Here is a 16621-nt window from a genome sequence, read left to right as displayed (position 1 = left end):
AGAATTATTAAGAAACAACCATGAAACATACACATTGTTATCAAAAACACAAAGGTGAGGATGACCCACTCCAGTATATTAAAAACCTAACTGCACAGCAGTTACTTAGAACTGCAGTGCTGCTCAGAAACAAATACATTTCTTTAGAACTCTATGTATTTTACAAGAAATTGGAGGGTTACTCCTATGTATGTCAGCATTTTGTTGATAAATAGCACACCATGGTATTCTGCAGCTATTGGTGTCTTTCACAAAATTAATCTTTATGAAGAATTAACTTAGAATAAAATCACCTTAAAATGTATACTCTGTCAGATAAAATTCCTGAATTGTAAAGCAAGCTGCTGGTGTTCTGTGCAGAAAAGGGTAATTTCATGGATTTTGATTTTTCTCCAGTAGTACTGGATGGGTCCATAAACAGAGATTTTGTCCTCTTTATGGACAGAGGCTGAAAAAAAACCCTGCACAAACATATGGTATTCATAAGTGCAGTGTCATGTCAAAAAAACCACCCTAGGGAACAGAAACTTGAGGAAAGACTGACCACCCTGTGCAAGCCATTATCACTTCCCTACCTCAGAGCACAGAGACTCATGCAATTTCCCCCACTCAGTTTTGTTCGGCGTGATGTGCTCAACATAAGCTCTCACAAGATATCCAGACTGTCCATCAGCTTCCATGAGCTTCAACAACAAATCACTGACTGCAGAGATCAAAACCTGAAGACTAAGAAGAGGAGAAAATGCTGCAAACAAGTTTGGCACTATTCATTAAGAGCCACCTGCATATTTTCCACTGATACAATGCTCCATACATGCTGTGCCAGGGGTGGTTTACGTTCTGCTCTACCCACTCCTCCAACAGGCTGAAAAGTCTCTCAGTAATACAGATGTCAATTAAATAAAGGCTATTGCAGCACTGATCCTGGTTTGTTTTGGAGAACGACACATTATTGAACACACATGTGCACCCCAATTACCTTTTAACATCCAAAGAGGAAGACTGAACTTGGTTCTTGACCCACAATGCAGCTTTAAGCAAAAAGGTGCTCTGTTTCTGAGTGCTCTGAAGCTGATGCACAAGTGAATTCACACCAGACATCCAAGTGTGTTTTAATTTGCATACAAGTACATCTATTATAGGGAAAAGAAAAGAAAAAGCAAACAACAACAAATGGACAAGCAAAACCACTACAAAACCACTACTCTAATTGCAACCTACAGAATTCAGCAACAATCACATCTATAGGTCCTACATTAGGAAAACAATTCTCTTTTCTGTGGTTACATGCAAAAACTATCAAAGGCACTTACACAACTTTCTTGTTGCAGAGCAATTTTTTAATTAACTGTGACTCAGAGGTAAGATTTAATTTAATTGAGAATAAGAGTCATGTTCCTTCCTGTTGTCTGCTACCTCATGTCCATATGGTCTTCAAACCCACAGATCTTTCTACCAAAATATTAAACATTCACAACCTCAAGCAGTGCTTTCTGAGCTAGTACTGTCCTACTTCACTTCCATGACAACACTGAAATACTCTATCTGCTTGTAATAATGTCAGTAAATGCATGTACCAGTTTAAGACCCTCAAATTCTGCATTCAACAAATATGAATCAGGATCTCAGTCTGAACATGAGAAACTGAGAGAGGCGTGATGACAATTTGTCTGGGCAACTTGGCCAATAGAAATGGTTTCAAAATAAATACATGTTATCTGTAAAGAAGGATTGTACACATTTTTTCACAGACTCCCCAGATTGCAAAATGAACAAAAAATGTTCATTTATTATATTTCATAGACTGCAAACAACTTCTGTAGCAGTGCAAAAAGTGTGTAATATCACAGCCTCAAAGTTAGCTGATACTAACATTAAAAAAAGCTTCAAAATCCTCATAAGGATGTTCAGGACTTGGTGCTTAGTAGTAACTATGGGCACTGCAAATTAAAGCACAGATTTTCACGTCAGATGCAGCTGCAAATGCTCAATGTACATGAACTCAGTATTCTATCAGATACTTGATTCTGTTTCACAAAAAGGAAGAATTTAGATGTAATGAATGTAGATGTTAAGAATGTAGATGTAAAGGATGTAGATGCAATTATCACCTATGAAAAAGCTCAGCTGAAGTTCTTTTTCCAGATTACCTGTCAAGTGTGTTGCATCCTGCCTCTGAGCACACAGCTGGAAGATGGTAAGGAGCAAGTCTTCTGAGGATGGCATCAGCAAACACCCTTTCACTGAGCTGAAAAAGCTTGAGGCCACATCGCAGATGAAAGATACTGATGGCTCAGTATTTCCAGCTTCAGAAAGATCCTTCGCTTTAGACAGAGCTGCTTGAAGTTTATCAATAATCCTTTCAACAAAAGTTTCACCAATCAATGATTCTATTGGGCAGAGGAAAAAGACAGTATGCTTTGACTGCTTGATAAGCACAACCATGCAAAGACATCATGTTAGTATGGACCAATCTGATTTCTATTTAGTAATTTTGAACGCAAAATGAAGTGCAAAGCAGTTTCAGTCTAACAGATACCTAAACTCTCTTATTTCACAGACAACAGCCAACATTCCAACTGCCAAGTATCTTCTCTCTAAACTAGCTGAAGCAGCTATGAAAAAGGTTATTTAAAATAGAGCAAGTGTAAAGTCACCCCTCCCCTTTTATGCCTTCCTAGCTTCTGGCAACCAGCTGTGAACCAAGATTTCACTGCACTCTTGCATATAGCCATGAACACACTTAGTTCCTTTTTCATGGGATACAAGCAAGCCAATCCCATTTATCCTCAAACTCCACAGCATCCTGAGGCAATGAGTTCCATTATTTAATTATAAACTGTATGAAGAAGTGTATTTTTCTTGCCCCTCAAGACTGCTAAACATGTGTCAGAAACTCAAATTTTTCCACTGAAACAAACAATGACAAATTCCTCACTATTTGCATATTCTATAAAAATTGTGGGTTTATGGCTCTTGAGCACAACCCCATCCCAAATCACTTCCACTACAAGCTAACAAATTCTAGTCTGTTTTCTTGCCTCTACAAGCAGAAGCCACTGCTTGTCTAATCATCCCTGCCAGATTCCTTGGGCATATTCAAATTCCATCACATGTTTTTCAAAAGCATATAGGTGAACAAGAATATTGGAGTGACCAAAATTACATGCAGTATTCCAGACATTGACAACATATTCAGTATATTGACTACATGCTATAATAATTTTCATTTATCCTCTGTTCTTTTCACAGCAGCTCCTAACAACCTGTATTCCTTTTTTACTGCTTTTTTACAACCTGCCACTTACAGGGAAACAAAACAATGACTGAAGATTTCTTTTTGAGTTTTAACAGGTCATTGAATTGATACAGTTACAATTGTGTTCTTCCCATGTATACTTGTAATATTTATAGGCTTTGGATTTCTTTTGCAATCTTTTGTATCAGTTAAGCATTTCGTATCACAACTGCACTGCTATGAAACTGTGAAGTTTCAGTAACAATTATCTTCCTATTTATCATGTTTCCCCTTTAATTCCTGTCATCACAGCATACTGATGCATGAAAGGCTCTTCTATTTCCTCCATGACAATCTGCCTTAAGAAACACAGATAAGAGATCTCATTTCAAAAATCCTCTTGAAAGTCCACATACTCTACTTTGGTTTGAATGACTAAGTCAAGAACCACAATAGCTCCCCAAAATCTCTTAGGCTTCATCCAAAATTATTTAAAAAGAGGTCACCCAACACCCAGCAGAAAATGAGTTCAGGAGTGTCTCCACTCTGGAGTCAAAAAGCAAAGTCACTGGACAATCAACCCGAGAATCTACGCCACAGACTCACAGGCACCTTTGTTGAACTCTCAGTGGAGAGAGGAAACAGGTTTTCCTGATGGTCCTTTACATGAAAAGTTCCAGTAACAGAAAAAACAATCTTGGGACACCTTCAGGATGCCTTGTCTAAGAACATCCACCACAGTAAGCTGCCTGTGTGCATCTCTGAAACTCGAAAGCACCATGAATGTGCACAGCATCCACTGACACTGAAATATGTCACCTCAGGGATCAAAGCAAATGCTGAATTGACATAGAAAACATGAATGAAATTGAATTCCTCTGGAAGTCTACATCAGATACTAAAATTGCAAGGAATAAATTAATTGGGATGCTATTAATTAAAAAAAAAAATCAGATTACATCTACTGGATAAGACCACACACAGAGTTATTAAAAGACATGAAAATAAATGGAAATGGCTCAAAACAATTCAAAGTTCCTGTAAGAAGGCATTACTAAAACACACATAGGTCCATAACAATTGACTTGGCATTCTAGTTTTGAAGGTAAATTTCACATGGTATGATTTAAAAAGCCATATTATTTTACAGCACATCAGCTGATAGATCAAGCTTACTTAAATTTTCTCAAGTTTTCCAAACTGCATCTTCTCTTTAAACACTGTCCTTTTTCAGCAATGTGGACCAAAAGAATGGCAGCTACTGCTGCCAAGTTAGTGTTTACAAAATTAAATTGAATGCGGTAAACCAGCTAAGGTATATAAAAAAACCCCCAAAATTAAGAAGCAAAAACCCCAACAAAAAACAACAATCAACAAAACACTACCAGGAGAAAGCCTAAATGTTCTGCATGAAGTATTCTGGAAGATCCCAAGTTCCTTTCAGCCTTATGCAAAGTGTAAGTGCAGCATTTACACTTCATGGACTCCAAGGATTATACATGCTCACCATTTTTAACATGCTGTGACAACACCAGGCTCAGGAGGGTCCACCTTTCTGAAGAGGCTGATATTGATGAGGCTGCTCTAGGTTTTAAACCCAGGTGACACAGATCATCTGCCAGCATCACCAGCCTTTCTCCAAGCATATCTCCTTTCAGCCAGTCAGAGACCAAGGAAAGTTTTGTTGTGCTTGAGCATGCCTGGATCACAAGAAAAACATTCCAAGAATCTTTTGAGGGTACAGAATAATAGAATGGTTTGGTTTGGGTTGGAAGAACCCATAAAGATCTTCTTCCAAACCCCAATTTAAGCATCAAGCCCCTGCCACAGGCAGGGATACTTCCCACTAGACCAAGTTGCTCCAAGCCCTGTCCAACCTGGCCTTGAAGAGTTCCAGGGATGGAGCAGCCACAGCTTCTCTAGGTAACCTGTTATTAACTATTAACTTTTATTACTAAGCATAAAACTAGTATGTCAAACTCACACACACAGAGTGAGAATTATATCATCTGCCACAAACAGCCTTTAGATTTTACATCTGCAACAACATCCCCCAAATTTCCTTTTGTAAGAGACAGCAACTTATAGCTGGGTCAGATCTCTACTGCTGAGTGAAACTAGTCACCTTCTGGAAATGCTTCCTTTACATTTCTCCTCCAATTATAGAGTCCAGGAAATTCCTACACTGGAATTAGAAAAATAACTTCTGGATGATCAAGCTGGCTGAAATAAAATCTATTTAAAACATAAAAACTGTTTATAGCACCTGAATTTCTTTAAGAAGAAATAGAAGATCACAAATTAAAAACATTATTTTGCTGATGAGCCACTGTAAGTTACAAAATCATAAAACTGAGTATTCCTAAAATATGCAGCACATGTGAGGGAAGATCCTGTGGTCTATGCAGGGGACTGTAAGTCAAGTGCTATGAGTTCTTGTCCAAAAATTCATCATACACTTCCTATTTCATCCATGCAATTACTTAAATGTCAGTTCGTCAACATTCAGTGTGAAAAAGCAGAATATTACCTTTTCTTTATAGGCACCTTGTAAGGATGATGATATAAATAATCATTTAAATTACTGGTCTAACCCCCAGGTCCATTCTTTCTATGTTAGAAGAGATGATCAACAAATCAGGAATCCCTCTGGCTCAAAAAGCAAACTGACCAAAACCAGAAGGGACAAAGATCCTTTTGTTTTGCATCATCATTTCATTTTTAAGACTGTCCCCAGATTTAAATGCATTTAAAACAAACACTCCTCTGAAATTTTAAGATTTTCAAACTATGGAAATTATCACTACAAATCCATGTGAGTCTCAAAGCTAACATCAGAGAATTATTAAAAGCTATGCATAACAAGAACAAAAAAAAATCTGAAGAGGTACCTTTTGAATTATCTGGAGAAATACAACCCATTTCAGATCCATCTGAAAAGAAAAACAAAATATTTAATAAAAATCTTTGCTGAATTGGAAGCAATAATGCCATTTTAACTGCTCTGTAGGCTTAAGTAGAAGCTGCTAAAATCCAGTAACAAAGTTATTGACTATGTCATTTTTGTCTTCCGAATCTTTCTCTCCCACAAAATTCAGTAAGGGAATGTATTTATACGAAAGGCTACCAATGGCTACTATTAAAGCACACTGTATAAAGAAGCGAGAGCAGAGAAATTCTGATGATACTTTTTTTTTATGATTTATACCACATAGAAAGGGACAGAACCTTTCTCCCCCAATACTATCCCATCCAACTTCCCTGAAACTACCTGCTTTATGCTGAACTTAACCCAAATTCATGTAGAATTATCTTCCATGTGACAGAGCCAAAGTAAGATTATTAATGAACCAGGGCACCACAATAACAGTAATGACTCTGATAAAAATTAATAACATCATATACAAGTCATACCTTTGCTAAATCATCAAGAATGGCTTTCCTTTCATCATTACTGTTGCAACAATGAAGTACACTGTATAAAATATCAACCAGGAAATGGGTGTCTTTCCTCCAGTCTTCTTTCAGCCAAGTTATTAAATTCATATACAGAAATTGCACAGATGGACTTCGGTAATGAGTTTTCACTTCATTTTGGGATTCAGCTTGAGTAGGGCTTACATCATTTCCCTGCTCTAAAAGTACTTGGAAAACTCTGTTTGAGGAAAAAGAGTTGAGCAGGGCAGAGAGAAATTTCAAATGCTGTTCTGACTTCTGTTCATTGACATACACAATGCTCAGCTCAGCCAGGTTGCAGACTAAGTTCTCTAGAGGTTCTTTCCTTAGACGTGAAATTTGCTGCAAGTCAGCCTGAATTTCAGCGTCACCATTTCTCACTTCTGTGAGTTTTCGACTCTCTGTGTTCTTCTCAGATTCATCCTCATCTGTAAATCTGATTTTTAGAGATTTTCTATGGTTTGGTTTCGTAGCACTTTTTGGATTCCGAAGAATTTCTAGCATACCAGATATAGCAAACAGTAATTTCTCATCAGCATCCAACCTATCAACATGAAGTATACACATTTTTAAAAGATGGTCCCAAAAACTTGACAACAGTTTCTGGAAAACTTCATCTGTACCATCATCACTGGAGAGTTCTGCTTTAGCTTCCCAGGAACTCAGCATTTCTGCTGTTTGATAAAATAATGGTCCACTTTGTAACTTGGGCTCCTTAAGTACAGCATTGGTAAAAGGAATTAGCTATGAAGACAAAAAAAATGTATTAAAGAACAGTGATCCAATTTATAAAATCATTTTATTTTTTATAATGACAAGAAATTATATAACTCTGAACATTCTGGAAGCAATTTTGCAAGTATCAAAATTATTTATATTTTAACACTTTATAAAAATATACAGGATGAGAGGCACTTTTTACCCCCTTAAATATAACTTTCATTGCATAGTAAAAAGGTTGAGTCCATATGAAGAAAAAACCCTAAATTCAGTACCTTTACTTCTGTTACACATTGCTCTGTACACTTCCCTGAAAGGAGGTGGGGGTGGGTCTCTTCTGCCATGTCTCAAGTGAAAGGATGAGAAGGAATGGCCACAAATAGCAGCAGGGGAAATTCAGACCAGGTATTAGGAAAAAAAAAAAAACATCACTGGAAGTGTGGTCAGGCACTGGAATAAGTTGCCCAGGGAAGTGATGGAGTCACCACCTCTGGAAGTGCTTAAGAGACATCAGGATGAGGCTCTTGGGGACATGGTCTGAGGGTAATTTTGATCGTGCTAGGCTGATAGTGGACTGAATGATCTTGAAGGTTTTTTTCAGCCTTGACAATTCTGTATGGTTTTTTTCATAAAATCTAGGGAAACTCTCAACTGAGAAGTAAATCCTCACCTAAAATTCACAGTTTTCTTTAATTTTGACTTCTTAAATGTACACACAACGTAATTCAATATTTCTGATTAATACCTGGTCACATATAAGCATTTGATGAATTTGGCTTTGGTCTTCTTCTTCTCTTTTCTGTAGTACAACAAAGCACAGACACTCCATAAACGCAGTGATAATTGCTGAACTTTCTGAAGGGCTGGCTATTGTCCTCTCACTTGACAACCTGAGACAGGACACAAGGTCAGCTGTGCTTCCAAGAAACCCAGTATGAATGTCATTAATGTAACTTCAGTTATGTTGTTCTTATCCAGACACCAGCACAATACCATAGAATCATTTCTATGGTCAGATCAAAATAAAGGCAATTTTAAAAGTTGATAAACCCAGGCACTTAATAGAACCTATATCGAAATAACTTCTTCATCTGGTCTTAGCATTCAGAAAAAAAAGATCTATGTAAACACAGAAACCACATACAGCCTAGCACACTGTCATGTTTCAGATGGCTGTCAAAACTATTTAGCAATTTTCCACACACATCACAGAGGTTCAGAAAGTGTGAATTTCTATCATTACAGAAAAAGAAGAGAGGAAAAAAAGAGGACGGAAAAAAAACAGAGAAAAAAGAAAGCCACCAAAAGACAATTTCACCAGTTTTGAGTCTGAAAATGTGCATTTTCTTTGCTTCTTAATGAATATTAGATCACACAAATGATCACAGAAGTATTACAGTCATTATACTACGTGTAATAAAATCCTGTACTTTTCAAACCCCTAATAACTCTCTTCTCCAAGAGCTCTACTAACTGCCACATCAACATCAGCTGAGAACTAATTTTTTTTCAATTAAATGAAATTTCAGTATTTCATAAAATAATTTCTATATGCTTTTAGTACACAATGCACAAATGCACATTTAAATTACACTTGATTGAAAGGTGGTTTTGATGTATTTTACAGGCACAAAGTAAAAACAGCTTTACCCTTTAAAAATGAGTACCACAAGAATTACAGTTCTTGCCTAAAGGAAATGTCACTATCACAAAACTAATCCCCTAAGAATTACACACTGGTGAGAAGAGCTTGACTCATAAGAGTCACCTTTAATTATAATTAATGTTCCACATTCAAATTTGTCATGGAATAAACACAAAGCTTTGGCAAGGAAAAATAAGAATGCCTCATGTAAGGAAGATGTAGTAAAACCAAAAGGAAAGCTGAATGTTTAAGATGACAAGAACAGCCACAAAGGACTGACTCCAGTTTTAGATATTGAAAATAATTTTTTTAAAAATATTATCTCATTCATCTTTAAATGCTTAAAGATTACTTTCTTTATTTCCAAATGTAAAAGAGACTGACTCCAAATAAAAAAATAAATTTTTGGTCCATACCCTTGAATTATAGAGCTGAAAAAAACTCTGAAGTATTCCAGCTTCGGTTCCACGACATCAGGAGGCACTTTGCTAATGAAGGGCAGGAGGTTTGGGTAGATAACAGTAGCTAATCCTCGCCCACCTTCTCGAAGCACTGTCCAGAGCTTTGGCAGAACTCCTTTTCTGGCATTTACATGACTCCAACAGTCCTACAGGAAGAAATTTACTTATAAATTAAATAACAGTATGTTGCCTCAGATTTTTTTTGTCATCTGATCTATCTTATTTATTATCATATTTATTATAGTTCACGGTATCTGCATTTCTAACAACCAGAACAAAGACTGTTTAGGGGTTTTTCGTCACAGCTGCAAAAGGGACCTGCAGCATTAAATCCTCAAAGCATCCCAGTCTATGGCAACACCTCATTCTGCTAATAAATTCAAAGCCAGTGTTTCATTTAAAATTAAGAAGAAAAAAAAAGAAGCTATAGAGCCCTTACATTTGAAGGGGAAACAAACTAACTAAAAATGCACTGCAGGTCATTTTTGTAACTGTCTTTAACAAAGAAAAAGGTTTTATGCATTATTTGACTTACTAGTAACTATATTTAATGAATGGGTTTCAGATTAATTAAACTGAATTCATAAAACAACTCTAATTTTCAGATATGCTGGACACGATATATTTGAAAATTACACTGAAAGAGGATGTAGCCTTAAGGAGTTCCTGTTACTAATCAGAAAGAAAACTCAGTCAAGCCTGTCTTCCTAATTCTACACAGAGTTGGTGAAAAGTTTAATTTGATGAAAATATCTGCCCCTTACGCCTCCCACATTACCTCAATAGTGGTGACAGTATAAAGCACTGCTTCCCAAAGAGCAGGACACACCACTGCATCACTGTCGTCAATGCTGAGAAGAACAGCAGGGCAAACTCTTGGTGCTTCAGCTTTCACTACCTCAGGTAAGTGCTGGCAAAAAGCAGAAATCAGCTCAAAGAAAGCTGAGCGAACCTGACAGAGGCCACAGAAGGAAAAACAGAATTTGTAACTACACGTAGTTTATAAGATTCCTTTTAAAGTCAACAAAATCTTACAACACACTACCACCATATTTTATCACATTAACAAAGCTTAAAATATTATTAAAAACAAAGATGTTATTAAAAAGTCTTATCAAATATTTTAACATAATTTTTTTAGTGATAAAATACTTGTCAAAATTGCATTTTTATGTACTTCTCCAGAGGCATTTTTTCCCAGAGGCAACTCAAAGCTTTTAAACAAAATACTACTGCATAAATTCATCACTTTATGCACCATTGGTATTGGTAGACTAAAGATCAGTAAAATGGTTTAAAAAATTAAAATCCCAAAGCATTAAGAACACACGTTGTAAGTTAAAAGAGTTGGTATCTTCTACATAAATTTTAAATTACAGCAGATTGCCAATAAGTAGATCACGATGATATGGAAATAAAAATTCAGCCCACTGCATAAATTTTCAAGCAATATAGTCTATATCGAGTTTGGAGGATTTTTTAGCATTAAGTCTGGTCAGACATTAGTCCCAGATCAAGAAGATTTATAATTACATTAATACAATATATGTTTATAATATAATTATGTTAATATAATTATGTTAACTGAACAGTCTCTTTAGCCTTTCTGGAATCTACCTAGAAACCTGAAGGCTGTTTCAAACCTAAGCGAAGTACCTAGTTCATCCTTGCAGAATACCAGTAATTAGTATTTCCTTAAGTTAAGGGTATTACCTTTAAGAAAAACCAAGCAAAATGAAGAAGAAATTAAAAAGTCACCTGTGATACGTTGTTTTTACTATATTTCCAAAATTTGTTTTGGGACAGAAGTGACATTAACTTCTCCTCCAATGAATGCATCTCTTTCTTTGGCAACATGGTGAGCAACTTTTTTAAAGCTAACAAGGAACAGGTCAGAATCCGGAAAAATTTGGCTTCCCTTTCTTCTTCTGGTACAGTTCTCAGAAAGCAAAACAAACAAAATGTTACAAGTGGATTGCAAATAAACCAGCAGGCATCCCAAGTTTGTCTAAACTAAACTGCCTTCATTTTTTTGTGGGTTTTCTTGTTTTGTTTTTTGTTTTTTGTTTTTAATTTCAGGTGCCAGCAATGTAAACACAAAAACTTTCCACAGGTTCTAAATCACATTATAAAGTGTTAGAAGAAAAAAGAGTTTTGAGTCATCTCATCTTCCAGCTACCCACAAATGCTACTCTTAAAAGAGCTGAAACAAGAATTAGATAACTGTTAACACTTTTAAAACCATTTACACTTAAGTCCCAAACAAAGTTGCTGGGATCTGGACTCAAATAATTATTCTGTCTCCTGAAACAAAACTAAATTCGCTACTTCCAGGTATAGAGAACACAATAAAGAATAATATTTAAAGACTTAAATATACATTTAAGCAGGCAAACATACTGAGGGTCACTGAGGGTATCAGCTGTTTCCTTCAGAAGGTGATCTTGAAGTACCTATGGGGAAAAAAATAATGCATATAAACACTAAGAAATCTAATACTTATACGTGAACAATATAGTCCACACATTATTCAGAGACAGTCCTACAATAAAATTTTAAAACCTCTGAGTTGTCCAATCTTTTTAGACATGCTAGTAAACGCTAGAAAATAATTTGACTGATGCTGAACACAGAAACTGTGGTGCTGCCTGAATTAAGTCTTCATAATACTTAGTAAATTGCAGCCCTATGCCAATGTGCTTCTGCTAAAAGGAAGCCAAACTCAGGGAAATCAAAACAGGTTTGCACATGATGGGCCAGCAATGTGATCTTTTACCTTTTCTAATTCAGTCAACTGAGTATCATATCTGACTGGCAGAAGAGCATAAACCTTGGTCAGAATTAAACTTGTAGATGCTGAAACACTGCTCAGCATTCTTCTTTCCTTTTCCACTGTAGCTAAACTACTCCAGCATCATTATTCCATCTGTCAGCAACATTATGTGTTGACTGAGCATCATTACATAGGAATGCACACAAGGAAATTCACTATTCATTCCTTTGGTTCTAGCCATTCTCAAGTTCAAAATAACAGATGCATTTTTTTCTCTGCATTCTTTATTATTCTTCTTTTTAATTTCCTTACAGAAGAAATTCGTTCCTGTGAGGGTGGTGAGGCACTGGCACAGGTTGTCCAGAGAAGCTGAGGCTGCAGCATCCCTGGAAGTGTTCAAGGCCAGGTTGGACAGGGCTTGGAGAAGCCTGGTCTAGTGAAAGGTGTCCCAGCCCATGGCAGGGGTGTGGAACATGAAGACCTTTTAAGAAGATCTCTTCCAACACAAACCATCCTATGGTTCTCTTCACAGGTACAAAGTTTCAGGCAAGAAAGAAATTTAACCGTGAAGAATAGATGGGAGAAGGATAACTTTCAAATTTCTACTAGAAGTTGATATATACAAAGACTTAAAGAAATACGAAAGTATAAACTCACATTAAGAATTTCATCCTTACAGAATACTAAGGCTTCAGGTTGTTTGCTTGAAGGAAAAGCTTTCTCAAAAGCTACTTTTGCAGCAGAAGCAGCAGGGGAGTAAGTGTCACACTGAGCAATCAGCCAGTAACCCATGATACTTTTTAAGTAAGGAGCTAAGTGTTTTTTTACTTTAAGAATCAGTTGCTCGAAAGACTGCTGAGTTGCTTCTCGAACACGGCGATCATGATCCTGTTAAACAAAGAAAAGAAGGAAAAAAAGAGAAAGGTTTATTGGTTTAAGAAATGTATGTTTGCTTTCAGGTACTTCAAAGCAAAAGTGGTGATTAAAAAGCCATATTGGCAATTAACTGGATTTGAAACAGATTTGAAAATATACACCAACAATAAAAAAAATTTTGGTATCCCAAGGTATGGGGAGAGTCCCAATTTAGTAGCATCATACTCCCAAAGTGTTGTACATTCAGAATTGCAACCTTTCCCTGATATTTCTAACAACAGTTTTTGTTTCCAATTTATACAAACATTTTACAGACAGACAAGAGGCAGTAGAAACAGAAAGCATTGACGATATCTTTTGAGTTAGAACAACCATGGAGCTGTGCATTGTTGTCCTTTATTTGTACGTGAATTTACAACATCATGATTTTCTACACTCTTGACTCCAGAAAGAAACAGTAGGAATTACTTTAATGGGTAAGAATAGTGAAGCATTTTGTCCCATATCATGTTTTCACCAGTAGCCATTCTAGACAGCTTGGAAATACAGTAAATATTTCAAAAAACTTATTGCTACTGGCTACACATGTCTTTTCATATTTGGGTTTGGGGTTTTTTTTTAGTGTTAAGTCTAGTCAGACATTAGTCCTAGATGATGAAGATTTATAATTATGTTACTCAAACTCTCTAGCCTTTCTGGAATCCACATTAAAGAACTTTTCATAAGAAATATAGTACTGCCTTTTAAACATACAGGTCTAACAGACCTATCAAAGAAGAACAGCCCTGACACCAAGAGTTCAAGATTCCACCCACTGCTAATACTGAAATATGTCCACAAAAAAAACAGTATTTTCCTTCAACTTTGATGTTTCCCCCAGAACAAGTCAGTAATTCCAACAAAGGTAGATAGGTCAACAAAGACCACTTTAGAGGCAGTCACAGGAAAGATATAGCTAAGTTCTTAATTTAAATACTTCAGTACTTACTAGTGAAATTTTACAATAAATTCTCGGCCAGTAAGGAAGAACACCTTTAACAACTTCTGCTTCTCTTTCCTTGCACATCATCCCAAACTCTTGCATAGCCTAAAATCAAAATATCAAGAGCGTAACTCAAGAAGTCAGGTAGATATGTTCTGTAATTTACCAGTTTGCATCTGAAACTGCAACTCCCTTTTCCAAAAATCAATTCATTTCTTGGAAATAAGCATCTACAGAGATAATTGCACAATGGACCTTGCTATAGGTTATCCAAGATACCTTCTAGATTGCAGTTCTAGCAAATCCACCAAAGTGAAATTAGTGTTAGTTACTTCCTATTCCTCTTCCACCTGAAAACTGTATTATTCTCCAATTTAAAAAACTGTATTATTCTCCCATTTAAAAAAAAACAAGTTATGGGGGCAAAGGATACACTTACTTTTAACTTGGTTGTGACATCCCTTTTAGAAAGTTTCCGCAACACCATTCGGAAATCAGCATCCACAAGGCTGTCTATTTCCTCTGCTCCTTGAATTGCAGGAACATATCCTAGATCGCTCTGAGATGTCCCAAAGCCAATAAACCCAGGCACTGTTCCACGTTCTTTGGCAAGGAGCTCTGCAGCTCGGCCACTGCTAGAAGGCTGACAAAAAACAGGGACAGGAGTCAATTATCTATTTAATTTTATTTTGCACACATCATGCATTTGAAAATATTATCCTATTTATATGGTATAATTAACATTCTAGTTAAAATAAAGCCTCTCAAAGAAGAGTCCACCTGTGCTTTCAACACAGAAGTTCGACCTAGAAAATTATTCTTTTCTTTAGAACCAGGTTGAGAAAGTTGAGGCTGTTTAGCCTGGAAAAGAAAAGGCTGCAGGGAGCCCTCGTAACATCCTTCCAGTATCAGCAAGGAGCCTAAAAGGAAGCTGGAGAGAAGTCTTCATCAGGAACTGATAGGAGAGAGATAGGACAAGAAGAAATTACTTCAAACTAAAACAAAATAGGTTTAGATTAGGTATGAAATTCTTCCCTGTGAGGGTGGTGAGGCCCTGGCACAGGTTGCCCAGAAAAGCTGTGGCTGCCCCATCCCTGGAGGTGTTCAAGGCCAGGTTGGACAGGGATTGGAGCAACCTGGTCTAGTGGAAGGTGTCCCTGTCCATGGCAGTGGGTGGGACCGGATTGGCTTTAATGCTCCTTCCAACCCAAACCAATAGACTCTATGAGTCTATTCCATGATTCTGTGAAATCAGAATTCTCTTCTCTCATAATGCATGAATACTTATGGATAATTTTATTGCTTTTAGTGCTTTATACTGCTTTTTTTGCTATAGAAAAAAGCTGAACAGAAAACTCCTTCGGCAAGCAATTTATTAAGAAACTATAAACAATTTATTAAGGAACTGTTTGTCCTCCTTCACTATTTCTGGTTTTCCTACCTATCATGGGCCAATACATCTACCAGGAAATGCTCTTTTTTTCTCTGAACAAATAAAGACACATAGACAAAATAAAGGATTCTCCCATCAACCAAGTGGCCAAAAATTATTTAGAGGAATGGAGCAAAAGCATGCATATGTAACAAGTACAATAAACATCACCACACAGTGCGTGTTCGGAGCTCAGCATCTCTTCTAGTTTCCCCTTTGCTCACTGTATTACCAGCTCAGGTTTGTTTCAACCACACTCTTTTGGAAAGACTGCCCCAAAACTGACTGATGTTTTAATGTCTTCTGGGACACCACATAGTTCAAATACCTCCTATTTCCTAATGACAGCCAGCAGTTTTGTGAGCTTGTGGGGTTTAAATCACCTTTTCTGCATGTGAGCTGTTAAGGACATGATGCTTTCGTTCCCTAAATCCAGGGAGGAATTAGAGATCCTGAACACCAGACCTCTCCCACAATCCTGAATGACAGGACAGATGTCACATCACCTCCGGCCTTTAGGCAAGAGTGTACTCTAAGACTCTGCACAGAAAAACATCCCGAATGTACCACCGGCACCTCGATGAACCTACACCCGCAGTGGTTCGCTGCCTCTCCGTACAAACACCACCCAGCAGCCCTCGCACTGCCCCAAAGCACGGCCCAGGCCAGAGGCGGCCCCGGCCCGGCCCCAGCCATCACAGCCGGCCCTGACCCCGCGCTGCCCCGCGGTGGGACCGGGCTCGCCGGCCCGCGGCCCCCGCCAGGGCACCCCAGCGCCGGAACCGCGAGTGCCCGAGGCCTGGCCCGGCCCCGCCGCCCTCCCCGGCCCCGCGGGCCGCGCTCACCCGCAGGTTGCCCTTGGTTCGCTGCTTGTTCTTGCCCCCCATGGCGGCGGCGGCGGCGGCACCGGGACCGGGCCCGGCCGGAGCCACCGCGGGCACCGCGACACTTCCGGGGCGGGGCCGCGGCGCGGGAGGGAACCTGCCCGAGTGGCCTCGAACTCAACAACATCCTTTAAAGAAAACTTAAAAATCCATC

At 37.8% G+C, this 16621-nt stretch overlaps 1 protein-coding gene across 1 annotated transcript in view; it reads right to left on the bottom strand.

Annotated features, from left to right (window-relative positions):
- Positions 1-16549, bottom strand: part of LTN1 (listerin E3 ubiquitin protein ligase 1) — a 29696-nt gene extending 13147 nt beyond the window's left edge. The window contains exons 1-15 of the mRNA XM_033051889.1: positions 16429-16549; positions 14591-14794; positions 14158-14256; positions 12951-13181; positions 11921-11973; positions 11279-11459; positions 10299-10472; positions 9476-9666; positions 8160-8304; positions 6653-7438; positions 6130-6171; positions 4746-4938; positions 2151-2390; positions 980-1133; positions 576-726 (exon numbers count right to left, since the gene is read on the bottom strand). Coding sequence (XP_032907780.1) covers positions 576-726; positions 980-1133; positions 2151-2390; positions 4746-4938; positions 6130-6171; positions 6653-7438; positions 8160-8304; positions 9476-9666; positions 10299-10472; positions 11279-11459; positions 11921-11973; positions 12951-13181; positions 14158-14256; positions 14591-14794; positions 16429-16470 — 2886 coding nt within the window. The 5' untranslated portion in view covers positions 16471-16549. The remainder of the gene's footprint in view (positions 1-575; positions 727-979; positions 1134-2150; positions 2391-4745; positions 4939-6129; positions 6172-6652; positions 7439-8159; positions 8305-9475; positions 9667-10298; positions 10473-11278; positions 11460-11920; positions 11974-12950; positions 13182-14157; positions 14257-14590; positions 14795-16428) is intronic.
- Between the last annotated feature and the right edge of the window lie 72 nt (positions 16550-16621).

Source organism: Catharus ustulatus, chromosome 2 (genome assembly GCF_009819885.2).
Source record: "Catharus ustulatus isolate bCatUst1 chromosome 2, bCatUst1.pri.v2, whole genome shotgun sequence".
NCBI classification, from domain to species: Eukaryota; Metazoa; Chordata; class Aves; order Passeriformes; family Turdidae; genus Catharus; species Catharus ustulatus.
This window is presented reverse-complemented; position numbering and strand designations above follow the sequence as displayed.